Below are 15,187 nucleotides of genomic sequence, written 5' to 3' on the forward strand. Positions count from 1 at the left end.
ATACCCAGATTTCTAAAAATGATGCCTTTTGTTAGGGAAGAGTCACAACTCAAGCATGTTCAAAAAGATAAAGTAAGAAGCAAAAGAATTATTATCTTTTCTAATGAAACTGCAGTTCTTAATGTAAAATCTATAGTGAGGACAGGAACTGTAAACATCCAGAGTTCAGAAATGGACTAACTGATAAAAACCATATATTTCAAATTCTGTGATAGAGGGCTATTTAGAGTATCCATGCTGTGCAAATTGTGCCAATAAAACTCAATGCATGTTTAAGATATTAGATAGAGTCTATCTTCTGTATAATACATAAATGTTCTGTTTAAATTTGAGCATCTGAGAACAAGGGGAGGAAAGCTAGGAATTCAATATATTTGCCATATAATCCCTAGATAAAAGGCAGGACTTAATAGTCGGACACACACAGTAAACTAAGGTTCACCTACCTCAGAAAACAGACTAACTTACTTGAGTCAAAGGAAAAAAAGATCTACATATTAGTATGAGAAGTGTATAAAGTAAAATTTTAATTTTGACAGCTGTTTAATTTTTTCACTTATTTAAACTTGCTAGATTCAGGACCAGGTTTTTCGAGATTAATATGGTGGGCAGCCTTTAAATCTGCCTCTACATAAACGTTTTTTTAGCAAGTACTTGCAAACAAGAATTTGAACACAAGTATGTATGTGTCTCCCAACTCAGCCCTCTGCACATGCACACACTGCATTCAAACTGAATGCTATAAATACATACTGGTGTCTTAATTACAGCCTAGAGTTTTAGCCTACTGTAATTTTCAGAAGCACAATGCAAGTCCCTGTATCACAGCTCCTATTGCCATGTTGTTTTTGCCACAGCAGTCACAACAATTTCTTCATGGAAGAAAGAGAGAAATAGTCTCTTAATTTTACACTCTGTCAAACCCTACCCCCATCTGAAAGCTAAGATGGGTATTAGAGCTAAATACCCATAATTATATAAATTACCTACAAACATACATCCTTATTACTAAAAAAAAAGTTGAAATTTGATTTCTGGATCTGAAGTTTATTTATTTTATATTTTGCAAGAAATATCAGTACAGTATTTTTATAGGAGGAGGAAAATCCCAAATTTAAATGAAAATATGATTAATAATGGCCTCTTATCTACTTATCTATTGCTTAGAGCACTAAATGGGAACTCCAGATGATAAAGGGCTTGCTCAGTAAATTTCTGCCAGTCAGAGCACCTTCTCACTTAACACATCTGCCAAAAAAACTCCTGCAAAATCACACACATAGAAGTAGGTTTACTCCTTTATTAAAGGAATAAACCTGCCTAAAACTCTGGAGCAGACAATGGAACATTCAAGTACTGTAATACCAGAGCTAACAGTTCTGCTATTGACTGAGAGACAATTCTTACCCGAGGAAATTTCTATTCCTTACACCCAACATAATTTACCTGATGTCCAGAGAGCAGAAATGCAAAGGCCACCACGCTTGTGCTTGTTTCCACCCTGCTGTGCTTGTAAGGTCAGTCTCTCTAAGCTCTGACAACTCTTTACTCCTCACTTCTTCTGTGTAAAACCTTCTCTCCTCCTTCCCAGTTTTTGAAGTGGGAAGGAGGAGAGAAGGTTTTACACAGAACTACATCCCTTACCCTTTCCCTCTTTTCTGTACCACCATCCACTTTCTTTTGCCACTGTTCCTTTTAAATTTGTGTCCTGAAATGACACTGACATGGAAGGACAGAAGACATGATCAATCTGACTTACATACTCCAAAATCATTTATGCTAACAAAGACTTTCTGATTTTTCTTATGATGAAGAATCCACCCGGAGGGCAGACTCCTAGAAACCCTAACTGCACTTTTAGGAAGAGCCACTTCTCTCCCAACTGCACTGTTTCTAGTTTTCCATTTCACCCCAATTGTCTCAACTTATTTTCCAGAGACAACTAGAAAAAAAGAGTATAAAAATTTACTGGCAATTTGTGGTCACAACAAAGACAGCTGTCTTGTAGAGCATATCTGAAAATTGTGAAAACCATCAGTGGTCAGGAACAGAGCATGTGGTGGAGCAAAGCAATATGAGAAGCTCCTTGAATGGCAAAGAGCAACAGCAGCACTACATCCTTCAGGTCATGCTTCCCAAGACAGATTTAGGTCTGTTTCACATATTCTGTCAAGTATATCACCATATTACCAGCAAGACATGATACTAAATTGCTAAGAGCATCATAATAAATTCTATCTCTTTCTTCACTTTTCATAGGTCAAAACCTGCATAATCTTATTAATATCACCCTTGTTCTTCATTCATTTCTCTTTTTTTATTCTCACTACACAGATCAAAATTAGACTTAATATCCTTCTGAGTCTATGGAGCACATAACTGATTTTTTACGGCCATGAGCACAACTAAAAGAATGAGGTAAATTGAAAAACTGAAAAATTAACAAATTCATTGGAAATCTGGATTTCACAAGTGCAGATAATGAACACTTTAGTAATTTCACTAATATCAGTTCCTTTAAAAGTAATAACAAATATATCATAGAATCAATAAAGTTGATTAGATCTCTAAGATTAGCAAGTCCAAACTTTGACCAAACACCAGCACATCACAAAAACCATAGTACTAAGTGCCATGTCCAGTCATTTCTTGAAAACTTCCAGGGATGGCTATACCATCACCTCCCTGTGCAGTCCAGACCAATGCTTAACCACCCCCTCAGTCAAAAAATTTTTCATCATGTCCAAACTGAACCTCCCCTGGCACATTTTGAGGTTATGTCCCCTTATCCTGTTGCCAATTGCTCGGGAGAAGGGTGGTCCCTTCCATCTGTGAACAATTTCTTATCCTAATAAAATTTTAAGCATAATATGAATGTCATGTAACTCAAACCTCTTTAGTGTTGAGAAATGTAAACAGTGAAAACCACACCGCAACCAAAGCAATTATTTTTTCACAGAAATGGGAAAAAAAAGGTAACACTATAAACACAATAGTGAGAAGTTACAGAAAGCCCAACAAATTTAATATGCAACCTAAAAGCAATCAGCCAGTGTACCCTGTGATGCCTAAAGCCTCCAGGAAGAGGAAGAGCTCTTCAATTTCCATTTGCAACAAAGGATGCTAAAAGCAATCCCACACCTGCTGACATCATTTCCACCACTGTAACACGTTCAGCATCGCCAGCCAGAGCTGAAGGTCAGTGATTTGCATGTGTTCTGCGCCAGCTGACAACACAGCATACAACACAGGAACAAGGGGCAAGGGCAGACATAGCCCATGAGGAGCTGAAACTGTTACTAATCTACACCCTGGCCCTGCTGCCTCATGTGATTTGACCACTCCAGAAGTACTACGTACAAAGCAGCTACTAATTATGCCAGTGTCTCACTCAGCCTTTTCTAAGATTTTTTTCCTCCCCCAATTTGCTCCTAACTAGGGAAGAAATTCAAAATTATATCCAAAAATTACCATGAGGATAATCCTCTGTATTCCCCAACATCTGAAAGCATCCTAATTTTTACTTATTAAGTTGGACATCCACCCATGAAGCGGCCAGAATTAGCTGTCAAATCACTAGAAACTTCTATGCTATAATCACATTAGGAGTTTTAGTATAACCCTACATTGTAAAGTTGCACAGTAATAAAGTTTGTGCCCTAGATTGCAAGACTCAAAGATAGACTATCAACTCAATGTAAAAAAAATAGCATCAATAAGCACTTTAAAAAATGTCACAAATTTGTCATCACCTGCATTACCATGAAACAAATGCAGAGGTAGTTATCTGACGCATGCTGACTGCAGAGAAAGATTCATGCAGCCTAAAAAGCAAATGCCCCAGAAAGATTAAGGAAGGGTAGTGACACCCTGAAAAGACCTTCAAGACGTTTATATAAAGACCAGCAAATGTAAATTCAAAGATGAGAGACAAAGTAAAGTACAAAATGATCTACAGGGCTTCAGTAACAGAAATACAGGCATACTTTCTGGAAGTGTGGTCTAAAAGAGCAGCAAAGCAAAGAACAGGAAGAAAGCCCTTTCACTAGAAATGTAGCTGGGTTTGACAACCACATTTGTCCAAACCATGATATTATCTGTTCAGCATGTAAGGTATGGCTCATCACCTGGAACTGTGACCTTACCTTGGCATGAGCAGGCCCTCTTTCATTCAGAAGCTTATACTGGGGTTGAATTCTATTGAAACGGGCTAACTCATTTACCAGACACATTGGAGTTTTCTCTTTGGGGTTTGCCATGTTATCTTGGAGAGGAGCTGTAAATAAAGAGTCTGTAAAGTTTTTGTGGAGAAATGTACTCTTCACAACTTCACAAAGCTTTGCAAAAGCAGCATGCTTAAAAAAGGAAATACTTTGGCTAAAACACAACTTTTGCATATATGCTAAATACAAAGTTTAAATATAATTTATATATTAATCACATGAAACTATGTAGTTCCCAATAACAATTTTGATTACATGCAATTAAAAAAGCCCCAAACTATTTCTTTTCAAAATGCCTGTATGAAAGATGACAGTGCAGGACAGCATATGCATATTCTCTATTTTTTGTGTCACCAAAGTTTACTGTCAGGAGTATACTGATTCCTGGTGTTGACTACTCTTTCAGAATGGTTTTTCCACTCTTTGAAGCAGAAGTGGGTAGCAAAAGAGTTATGAGACAAATACAGTAGATGAAACCCTGAGGTCCCCATTTGTTTCTGACAGCTTCTTCCCAGAGTTTTAGACCTTTCTCACAATACTGAAGTCACTCTCAGAACATTCACATGGAACACCTCCCCCTTTAAGGATTTAGTTCTGCTTTCTTTAGACTGTTTCACTTTCTGTGGGGTTTTTGCAATTTATTTGTATTTATCCCTAACACACACATATTGTTATTTCTTGCTTAAATTGTTAGGACAACACTTCTGCATTTTACACCCAGTTCAGCATAGAAACTACAGCGTTTATTAGGCCACAAAGGAAACACCAAATACTGCCAAGCATTCAGAAGACATTCTGTTCTAGGGAAGAGAAATAAACTTGGAGACCTTCCTGCCCCACTAAAACTTCTCTATAAAAGATACACTGAGAATTTGACAAAATAGACATGTTCTTTCCTGAGCTTTTACATCATTGATCAAAACTTCACTACAAATCTGAGCTCAATAAAGAAACTGAACTTTGTAAACAGCTTATTTAGCCAAAACATTTTTCTGCGTGGGTTTTCTCCTTTATTTTAATCCTCTTTAAGACCTAATTATTATTTTTTTAAATTAACAAGTCATCAAAAAGATTAATTTAAACACCAAAGAAAATATATCTGGACCAACTTACCTGGTGAGTTGATCAAAGACGTAGGATCCACAAGGCTGGCAGTAGGACTGCTACAGCTGGCAGCTGATTCTGAAATGGATCCATTCATTGAGGATGGCAGACTCAGTGTATTTGTAGCTGTAACTGGCAGGGGTAGCACCACAGGGGCCATGGTGGGTCCAGACAGGTTTGCTGTAGTCTGCATTTTAACTTGTGCCATTGCCTGTCACTGCAATAAATACATTATTATCAGCAGAGCACTCTGCATTTTGAATGTCTAATGACTACAGTGCTATTAGCAGCACTCCTTTTTTGCTCCTGGATCCGGGTCACAAAACTGTCCACAAAAGTCATGCCTCTGCAAATATTACTCCCAAATGGATGCACTGAGAAACAGAGTTCCAAGACAAAGAACATCTCTGGAGAAGACCCCACACACTTCGGCTCCAGGTTCTGCTTTTCAATGTTGGGGTCACCCTGCCTGAAATATAGCAGGAAGCATTACTATTCTAGAATCAAATTCTACACAATTATTCTGCAGATGAGACAAGAACTTGCCAGTATCTTTAAGAGAAGATGACTTTGCAACCAAATGCCACAGCAAACTTGAAATTGTTTGCCATTGTTTCTCCAGTAAAGTGCACTTTAAGTATCAAATAAGGCCACAAGAGAAAATCCCTAAATTTTTTTGGCCGGGTACCAAACTAGAAAAGAGGAGGGGGGGAAAAAAAAGGAAGAAAATACAAACAAACAAGCAAAAAACCCCCATCAATGATGCAAGTTCTTAAAAAAAAAAAATCACTGCTTATCCAGTCAACAGGTGGAGTACTTCAAAATCCTTGCATAAATTACTGGCAGAAGTACCAGGATTTCCTAAACTAGCCTTTAACCCAATGGCTAAAGCATTTACCGGGGATATGCCAGGTACTAATTATCTCTTTTCATCTGCCCAAATGAATTTCTTTATTGCAAATACACGTTCTCAGGCTAGGTCTACATACATAAACAAACCTGGGTCAGGGCACCGCTCCATATTACTCACTGAGACTATGCCCCTTGGCAAAATTTGGGCTACTGCCTGAAAACTCCTGCTGCTGCAAAAGTTACGCAAGAGCAGTTTTAGGTGCCTGCAGGCATCCCAGGTAATCCACTCAATTAAGAGAGAAACCAGCCAATGTCAGTCATATGGGAAAAAGGTTTGGGCTTTTCCTGTCCCATAAGGAGCAGGATGATATATTTTACTCAGCAGCATGGACACAGACTGTATTATTTGGGGTTCATACACGTGAGCTGATCTGCACAGAGCGGATAGAGAGACAAAACCTGTGAGAGCCAACAAGTGGCCTGGGCAACTGGGACTTCTCCCAGCAGCAGCTCTGGTCCTGCTGGCCAAGGCAGAGCAGGGGTTCAGCTCTCATCCATCACAGGCTTACCACTAAGCTCTTTGCTTATTCTGCTGGGGCAATTCTTTATCCCTAACAAACAAACAAACAAACCCATTCAACACCTGAGAAATTTTCTAATGGAGGGCTTATTGAATGAATAACCTATATAAAAAATTTTATTACCATCAGGATTTTTGCACCTCTCCCCCCCAGTCCATTAAAATATCTAAGTATCTTTACTCATAGGGACAGAATTGCTGGATTAAGATCCCAAATCACTCATTACACTTTGGAGTACAAGTACTTTAACACAGTTGCACTAGTATAATGAAAATAATAAATCCTATTACTGACTCTGTGCTTTGGAGAAGAGGTACAGACTGGAATGCCATCTTTATTACTGAGGAAAGACAAATAACTGATTTAAGTCTCTGGAAAGGTAAAAGTAGAAAAAAATTAAAAACTGAGATGCAATCACACATCCTTTTCATAAGTACCTTTGGTAAGATACTAATAGTGACATGTTTAAAATATGCATATGCAGATAGCTGAGATAATGTTCAAATACCTCATGTGTTCAAAAAAAGTATACTAAATTCATTCTGTAAAAATCCTACTACCACTTCACAGCAAATGCCATACAATACAGCAGTACTGTTAGAAAGGTCTAACACAAAGACTGAGAAGGTGTAGAACTACAGAGGTCTTTGGTATACAACGTGCCTGCTTCCGATTTTGAATACATTAGTATAAAAAGGAATTAATTGAAAAAGATTCTTAATTGTAAGCATTAAAATCAATGATGGCAGAATCAGGCCACAAGTCTTAAGCATATTTAAAATGAAACCAATATAACATGCAATACCATCAAATAATTGAAGTTTAAGAAACTCCCAGTATTTTCAGCATTTTATCCTACAAACATGAGTATGAGAAAGGCATCACTCATATGGTACTGCATGAAATACTACTGAACACCTAATCTTGAGCCCTGCCAGTTGTGAATTACCACTTCAACCTTCAGTATTTTAAAAGTTTATTGTTCATGAAAGCAGAACTTACTAATAAACAAATAAAATATTATATTCTACAGTACAGATGTTCTAAAGAGAGAAATTGTGGGAGGGATCCTTTCCTATTAAGGATAAAATAAGAAAAATCAGTTTAAGAATAGTACTGAGGAACTGCAAAAATGAACATGATAAGGTATAGGGAAAAAAAGGACACTAAAAGAAAAGTATATAGAAAATTCAATTCTGAAATCAGAATTTATCAAAACATATTGAGTGCATGGCTGCTTTTTTTTTAAAGCTGCAGAATTCCTACAAGAAACTGTAACTATTTTGCAAATTAACCTGTTTAAGCAAAGAAGCCAAGGCAGTAATATAACTGTAGAGACTAACTCTTAAGAGATATGGAGATAATAAATTTGTAATCCGTTCTAAAAATCCACTAGTAGAGAGAGACAACAGAAAGAATACAGTTGATATAGTGATGGCATGTCATTCTCAAACTACCAGGCAGCCAATCTTCAGTGTCATGACAAAAGATTTCAAAAAACTCTATGTTTCACCTTTTCTTTACATTTTTTACATAAATACACCAGTGTTGTACTGTTTAAACAGTACTTCGTAAACAGTGAAGCAAAACATTTTGGGGCCTTCCAGCCACAAGCACAAACATAATAAAATACACAGCTACATAAAACATAGGACTTAGGGGAGAGAGATTTCACTAAGCTGGTCAGAGATGAAATGCAGTTATATAATCAAAACATTTTTACATCTTCTATGCAGACATTTTTTAAAAATCTGATATATACAAAAGCGATGGTTCATTTAGGATTAAGACTACAAGAATTAAGATTACAATTAGAAAAGTCTCCACACCCCGTTTAAGGTGGCTACCCAACTGATATCTAGGAAATTCCTACACCCCAGTGTCTCCAAAGAGGCTTCCCTTCAACTTCAGCGGCGGTTACAGACACCTGCACCTCTCAGAGAAAGCTGGACTGCAAGCTGTGCCTCCCAGCTTTGTGCCTTTACTCAGCTGCCACACCAAGACACAAAAGAAAGGTTATTTCCCAATGTTTTAATCACATTCATCTATCCAGCCAAAGTCTGCGAGTCACAGCACTGCCGTGTTTGTAAGGCTGCACTGCAGTGCTTATGGTACCTTATGAGATGCTGCAATGGTTTCTCCTCGTAGTCTCACCCACACAGATGCAGTAGAAATGGAATTGCAAATACATATAGGGATGCAAATATACTAGAATTGCATTTTACTTCACTTCCCATTTTGAGCACTTACTACATGGGCAACTACACAGGTTTCATTAAATAGCTGGTATTGACTTTCTTATTAAACTATGTGAATCATTATTAAGCTGTGAATTTTCCTGACAAATTAAAAATGACCAAACCAAAACAAACTCACACCAAAACGACAAAACTCCTCACATTTTAAAGTGAAAATATTGTTGTAAAATAGTCTATTCATTTTTTAATACATCAGGAAACATGATGTTGTTGTGAGTTGACCATGTCTGTACACCAGGTGACCACAAAAGCTGCTCTATGGTTTACCACCTCAGTCGGACAGGGGAGGGAAAATATAATGAAAGACTTGTGGGTCTAGACAGGTCCATGAAAAGATCACTCACTATTTACTGTCACATGCAGAACAAACTCAGCTTGGGGAGATTGACAATAAATTCATTTAATCAAATCAGAGTAGGAAAAGAAGAAATAAAAACTAAATCTTAAGAACACCTTCCTCCTACCCATTCTTTCTTCTCAGGCTTAACTTCACTCCTGAATTCTCCATGACTCAGAAGGATGGCGAATGGGGTTACAGTCACTTCATGACATGTTATCTCTGCCACTCCATCCTGCTAAGGGCGAGACTCCTCATATTCTTCCCCTGCTCCAGCGTGGGGTCCTCCACAAATTTCTTCAACATGAGTCCTTCACACATGCTGCAGTTCTTGGTGAACTGTTCCAGTGTGGATCCCTTCCACAGGGTGTCATCCTTCAGGAACAGAATGCTCCAGCAGGGGCCTCCCACAGGGTCACAAGTCACGCCAGTAAATCTGCTCCAGCGTGAACTCCTCTCTCTCTCCATGGGGCACAGATCCTGTGGGTCTCCCTCACAGGCTGCAGGTGGATCTCTGCTCCACCATGGACCCTCATGGGCTGCAGGGGCATAAGGCTGCTGTGTTTCACCATGGGCAGCACCATGGGCTACAGAAGAGTCTCTGCTCTGGCACCTGGAGCACCTCCTCCCCTTCTTTCTGCACTGATCTTGGTGTCTGCAGTGCTGTTTCTCTCACATATTGTCCTCTCCCTCTCCCTCTCCCTCTCCCTCTCCCCTCTCTTTCTATAGTGCAGCAACTTTTCCTGCTTCTAAATCTGTTATCCCAGAGACAGTACCAACAACACTGATGGGCTCAGCCTTGGCTGGCAGCAGATTCATCTCAGAGCCAGCTGGCACTGGCTCCATTGGACACAAGTGAATCTTCTGGCAACTTCTCATGGAAGCCACCCCTGTAGCCCCTGTTACCAAATCCTGGCCATGCAAACCCACTGCAAATATTTACTTACATTTACAGATGCAGAATACTTTTAAAATTTGTGACTGTACTTGTATCATGCTCAAAGCACCAGGCAGTGTAAATATTTAATTAGTTAACACTTCTTCTGATTATTATTACCTTTGTATTTTTCTGGAATCACTTTATAACCTTAGATCTTGTGACAAAAATATGGACTGAAAGCTCTGGTGAAATGATTCTTGGACTATGTCACAGTAATTGAATAAATAAAGACAGATATAGTAGATAAAACACCACAGAAGGCAGAAAGCATGGAAAATGAGTTTTCAAACCAAACAGACTTGTACAATGTGGGAAAATTGAAAGAGCATACTAGAAAGAGAAGTTGTAGCACAATCTACAGATAGAGAAACTAATGGCCAGAACAGTCAAAACAGAAGGCTGGACTTCATCTGTGCAGAAAGTGAAAATGCACATATGCAGAGTCACCACACTTTCACAGTGCTCTGTCATACAACCCAGAGTACCAAATTTAATCTTTGCACAAGTATGTAATGGTGGCACATACTACATACTTGGGAAGAATTTTACAAATGTAACAACTGAGGGGCAGCCACTGCTGAGCAAGAAAAATTACTTGACATATCTTGTATTTTATATAACCAAGAGTTCTGCTTATATTTTCTGATCAGTGTACATTTTTCACAATAGTATTACATTAATGATCCCAGATCCTTTTCTACAGAACTGCTACCCAGCAAGTTCTGGGCTGTGCTCTCTTTGTGAATCTGTTTCCTAGCTAATGAGACTTTGTTCTTGTCTTCCTTGAATTTTCTTATTAAAAAACATAACAAAACAGGAAAAAAAGAAAAAGGCAATCATTTATTTTTTTCAAGATCACACTGAATTTTAATTCTAATTCCAAAATATTTGCAAGTCTTCTCTAAGCCTGCTTTATAGCATCTCCAATCTAATAAGTGTACTGTTTCATCCACATCATTAATGAAGACATTGAAAGACACAGGAACAGCAATCCAATAGACTGGGGGCAGTGTCTAAGCAGGCAGCAAGCATCTCAAGGGTTTTTTCAGACCAGCCCCATTTTGGTTAGAAGCTTGTTAATGTGATTCTTCTGTGAAAGTCCCAAGTCACAGAACTCTAATAGTTAACAGCTTCCTAACTAAGAACGGTTTGGTTTTAGCCTTAGCTTTAAAATTCCATTAAATGCTCTGTTCTTCTTCTGTTCTTCTGATATTAATTCATCCATTCAGTTACACAAAAGAATACAAAACTGTCTAAAGGTAAAACATATTTCTGGTGTGCCATTTCTCACATTTATGGCAAATATTTATACATTTGTGGACATTATTATAAAAAGTACTAAAGAAGTTCTTCTGCAATTTTTTTTACTGTGTTATATCTAGCAGCTGATTTGGGGTTGACAAAAACCACACAACTCTGGATTACCTTCAGAGCAGCCTAATTAGAACTTTTGTCTTCTAATATCAAGTAATTAGATGGCCACACAGTAGCAGTTTAGCAAGAGTATGACTTAAAGCAACAATCAGCAGATGATTATCCAGACTTATTTGCAAAATTTTTCTTATTTAGACGTTTTAAAAAGCAGAAAATAAAACACTAGGCATGAAATTGCACAGGGTTTCTCTGTTTTTTAAAATATTTATATTTTTTCTATATTACTGCTACTCCCCCCTGTTTGTTCTTCCCATTTGCTCCTCCATCAATTTCATAGCTTTTAGCCTTATGAGGAGTGGTTTGCCAACAGCAAAACTGATCCAATGACTTGCTGCCATAGCAAGGGACAATCCCATGTCTTCTCTTCCCTGCAGCAAAAAGCCAACATTTTCTGTCCATCTCACTGAACCAGTTTTCATGGCAGGTAAGGAGAAAGATCAGAGGAGCATCTGGTCTGTACAAGGAGGGACACAAACTCCTGACCTGGAGTGGGTGCAAGGAATTAGCCCTTGCAACTCCTGCTAATCAGCTTAGCTTTGCTGTCAAGCCATCCACTGAAGTTCGTCTCCTTCACACTGTTCCTGACAAAGCCCGTGATCTCATCCCTGATGATTACATCTTCAGAAACCCGTGGCCTGGTTTCTTGTCTTTTACTGTGCCTTACACTAGAGAACCTTAGTTTCAATAAATATATGAACATAGCTACCAGCTAATTAACAGCTAAGTAATACATGGCAGCAAGGGAAGTGATGCTTTAAAAGCATTTTAGTTTGCAGAAGTATAAGATGGGTGGGGGGAAAATCACTAACTCTTATTTTCATTGTTTTAGTAAGCTATTTTACAAGGAAAGGAAGTGATACAGACTATTAGGGACTAATACCCAAAATTTAAGGAGCTGCAAGGTTTACAAAAAAGTTCCCCTTATTGCTCAGTGTTAAACCCAGTCTCTGAAGACTAAATACCACAGTTTCTTAAAATTTGTTTTCTCTGCTCTTGAACTGGAACAGAAAAGAGTTGTAGATAAAGCCCCAGGAAGGCAAGGAAGGGCCAAGCAGCTGCAATGAACAGCAGGTCACAACATCAAATCCTACCACACTTTCAGATATTATCACCCACAGAGGACTAGCCTTTGCCAATTCTCATGTATAATCAATAGGAACCTTCCTAAGGAGAGGAAGGAAGGTATTTTTGAAAGAAAAAAATCAAGTAGGAAACAGACTAAAAATCTGAAGTCATATTTTTCAACCACTTCTTCAAATAGCATTCAGTTCAACCTCCCTTTTGAATTACTACACAGAACAGGCACATTAAAACAACATAAAAGGACTTAAAACTCAGAAAACTGAGGTAGAAACTGCTTTATCTTGCACATTTCTTTCATCATGAAACCATATTTGTTCCCTAGCTTCCAATATGATGTTGATCCAATTTGGTATAAAAAGCATGCAAGTCTCCAAATCAATGACCACATTACCATTATCATAGAATCACATTATGTGGGAGTACATATTATTTATATCTGTCATTGAGTCAATCCTCCTATAATGACTCACTTTAAAATTGTTTCATGTAAATTTGAAAAGTAAAAAAAAAAAACCAGACAAACAAGGCAGCTCATTATGGAATCATAGACTAAACCTAAAGATTTTCTCAATCAACAAAATGGCCAAACATGGGGACTTTTGCTGCCATTTAATTATGGTGTGTTAGCTACAGGGCAAGAACAGAAGTCTTACCCTGCAATCAAGATTGGATTTCAACAACTTGAAATACATAGAATGTCCAAGAGTAAATATAATAAACAAACATTTAGGATGTAGTAAATTACTTAACTACAGCAAATGTCAAGTAACTAATATGAAAAATCAGTGATCTACAAAGCCATTTACATGCACAGGACCTGTCACACCAGCACAGTCACCCATATTGTATGGCACAGCTGTAGAGTGAGAAATGAGGACTCAGATAAGGATTAAAGGCATCTTTATGAATATTAACAAGGCCTAAATTATCATTGGAGTCAAAGGAAATACAGCATGGGATTACCATGGTTTACCAGAGGATATTGGGTTTGCATGGCCAAGCTTTGGCAGTAGCGGGTTACAGGGGTGGCTCCTGTGACAACCTGCCAGAAACTTCCTCTGTCCAGCAGAGCCAACCCCTCCCCAAGGATGGACATGCTGCTGGTCAAGACTGGGCCAACTAGAAACAGTGGTACTGCCTCCAATACATTTCAGAAGAAGAAAAAAAATCCTTGTGCAGTTGTAATTGGGGGCAGAGAAGAGCAAGGTTGGAATGTGTGAGAGGAACAAGTGTGCAGGCACCAAGGTCAGTGCAGAAGGAGGGGCAGGAGGTGCTCCAGGCACCAGAGCTGGGATTCCTCTGCAGCCCATGGTGATGGCCATGGAGAAGCAGCTGTGCCCCTGCAGCCCATAGAGATCCATGGGGATGCAGAGATCTGCCAGCAGGTGGGTGCCTGAGAGGAGACTGTGAGCCCATGGGAGACCTGTGGAGGGAGGGGCCCTGCTCCTATACTGGAGCAGCCTGGCCTTGAAGGACTGCACTGCATGGAAGAGTCACCCATGCTGCAGCACTTTGGGCATGGATGGGGACTCATGGTGGAGAAGCTTATGGAGAACTATGTCCTGTGGGAGGGACCCCATGCTGCAGCAGGGGAAGGACTCTTCTCCCTGAGCAGCAGGAGAAAAAGCAGGTGATGAACTGACTGTAATGGCCATTCCCTGTCTCTCTGGGCTGCTGGGGGAGAGTGTACAGCTGGGAAAGAGGGAGGGGTAGGAAGAAGGTATTTTTAAGGTTTTATTTCACTTCTCATTATCCTGCTCTGATCTTGTTAGTATCAAATTCAATTAATATCTTTAATTTGAGCCTGTTTTGCCCATGATGGTATTTGGTGAATGATCTCTCCTGGTCCTTATCTCAACTCATAAACCTTTCATTATATTTCCTCTCCCCTGTCCAGCTGCGGAGGAGAGTGAGAGAGTGGTTTTGATGGATGCCTGAAATCCAGCCAGGGTGAACCCACTACAGTCTTTTAAAGACCCAATACACAATGCCAGCTGAGATCTCCTGAGACACCACATCTGGATACCTGCCTACGCCATCAGCTGCTGCTTCAGAAAGCAGACATTCTCTCTGAAGACTCTGAAGTCATCTGCCACTGCATGTGGCAGGCAGTTCAGAGAAACCCTGACATGAAGGGGCAATGAAATGGCAATCATGTGTGTGTTTCAAGAAATGTATTACACCAGTTGTCAGTACAGCCAGCAGACCCAGGGAGTTATTCAAGGTGATCAACAAGTAGGCTTCTAATTTAGGATTAGCTAACTACACAGCTGAGTAGCAGTTGAGAAGCAGACAGCGTAACTTAGTGTCTCAGTCTGCACAAGATGCCAAAATACAGGCAACTGAATCCTACCCAAAGTCTACTGCCAAACTTG

The 15,187-nt window shown here is 39.1% G+C and overlaps 2 protein-coding genes across 5 annotated transcripts in view; both read right to left on the minus strand.

The window, feature by feature from the left end:
* RPL7 (ribosomal protein L7) overlaps positions 1–15,187 on the minus strand; it is an 886,137-nt gene that overhangs the window by 218,941 nt on the left and 652,009 nt on the right. The window lies entirely within an intron of this gene.
* STAU2 (staufen double-stranded RNA binding protein 2) overlaps positions 1–15,187 on the minus strand; it is a 171,147-nt gene that overhangs the window by 146,198 nt on the left and 9,762 nt on the right. For 2 of the 4 annotated variants that reach the window (XM_050970276.1, XM_050970277.1), the window contains 2 exons: positions 5,337–5,544; positions 4,146–4,291 (listed from right to left, as the gene is read on the minus strand). In XM_050970276.1, coding sequence (XP_050826233.1) covers positions 4,146–4,291; positions 5,337–5,535 — 345 coding nt within the window. In that variant the 5' untranslated portion in view covers positions 5,536–5,544. Of the gene's footprint in view, positions 1–4,145; positions 4,292–5,336; positions 5,545–15,187 lie in introns of those variants that run through there. The other 2 variants (XM_030231973.2, XM_030231959.2) reach the window with 1 other exon arrangement.

This window comes from Serinus canaria, chromosome 2, assembly GCF_022539315.1.
Source record: "Serinus canaria isolate serCan28SL12 chromosome 2, serCan2020, whole genome shotgun sequence".
Classification (NCBI taxonomy): Eukaryota; Metazoa; Chordata; class Aves; order Passeriformes; family Fringillidae; genus Serinus; species Serinus canaria.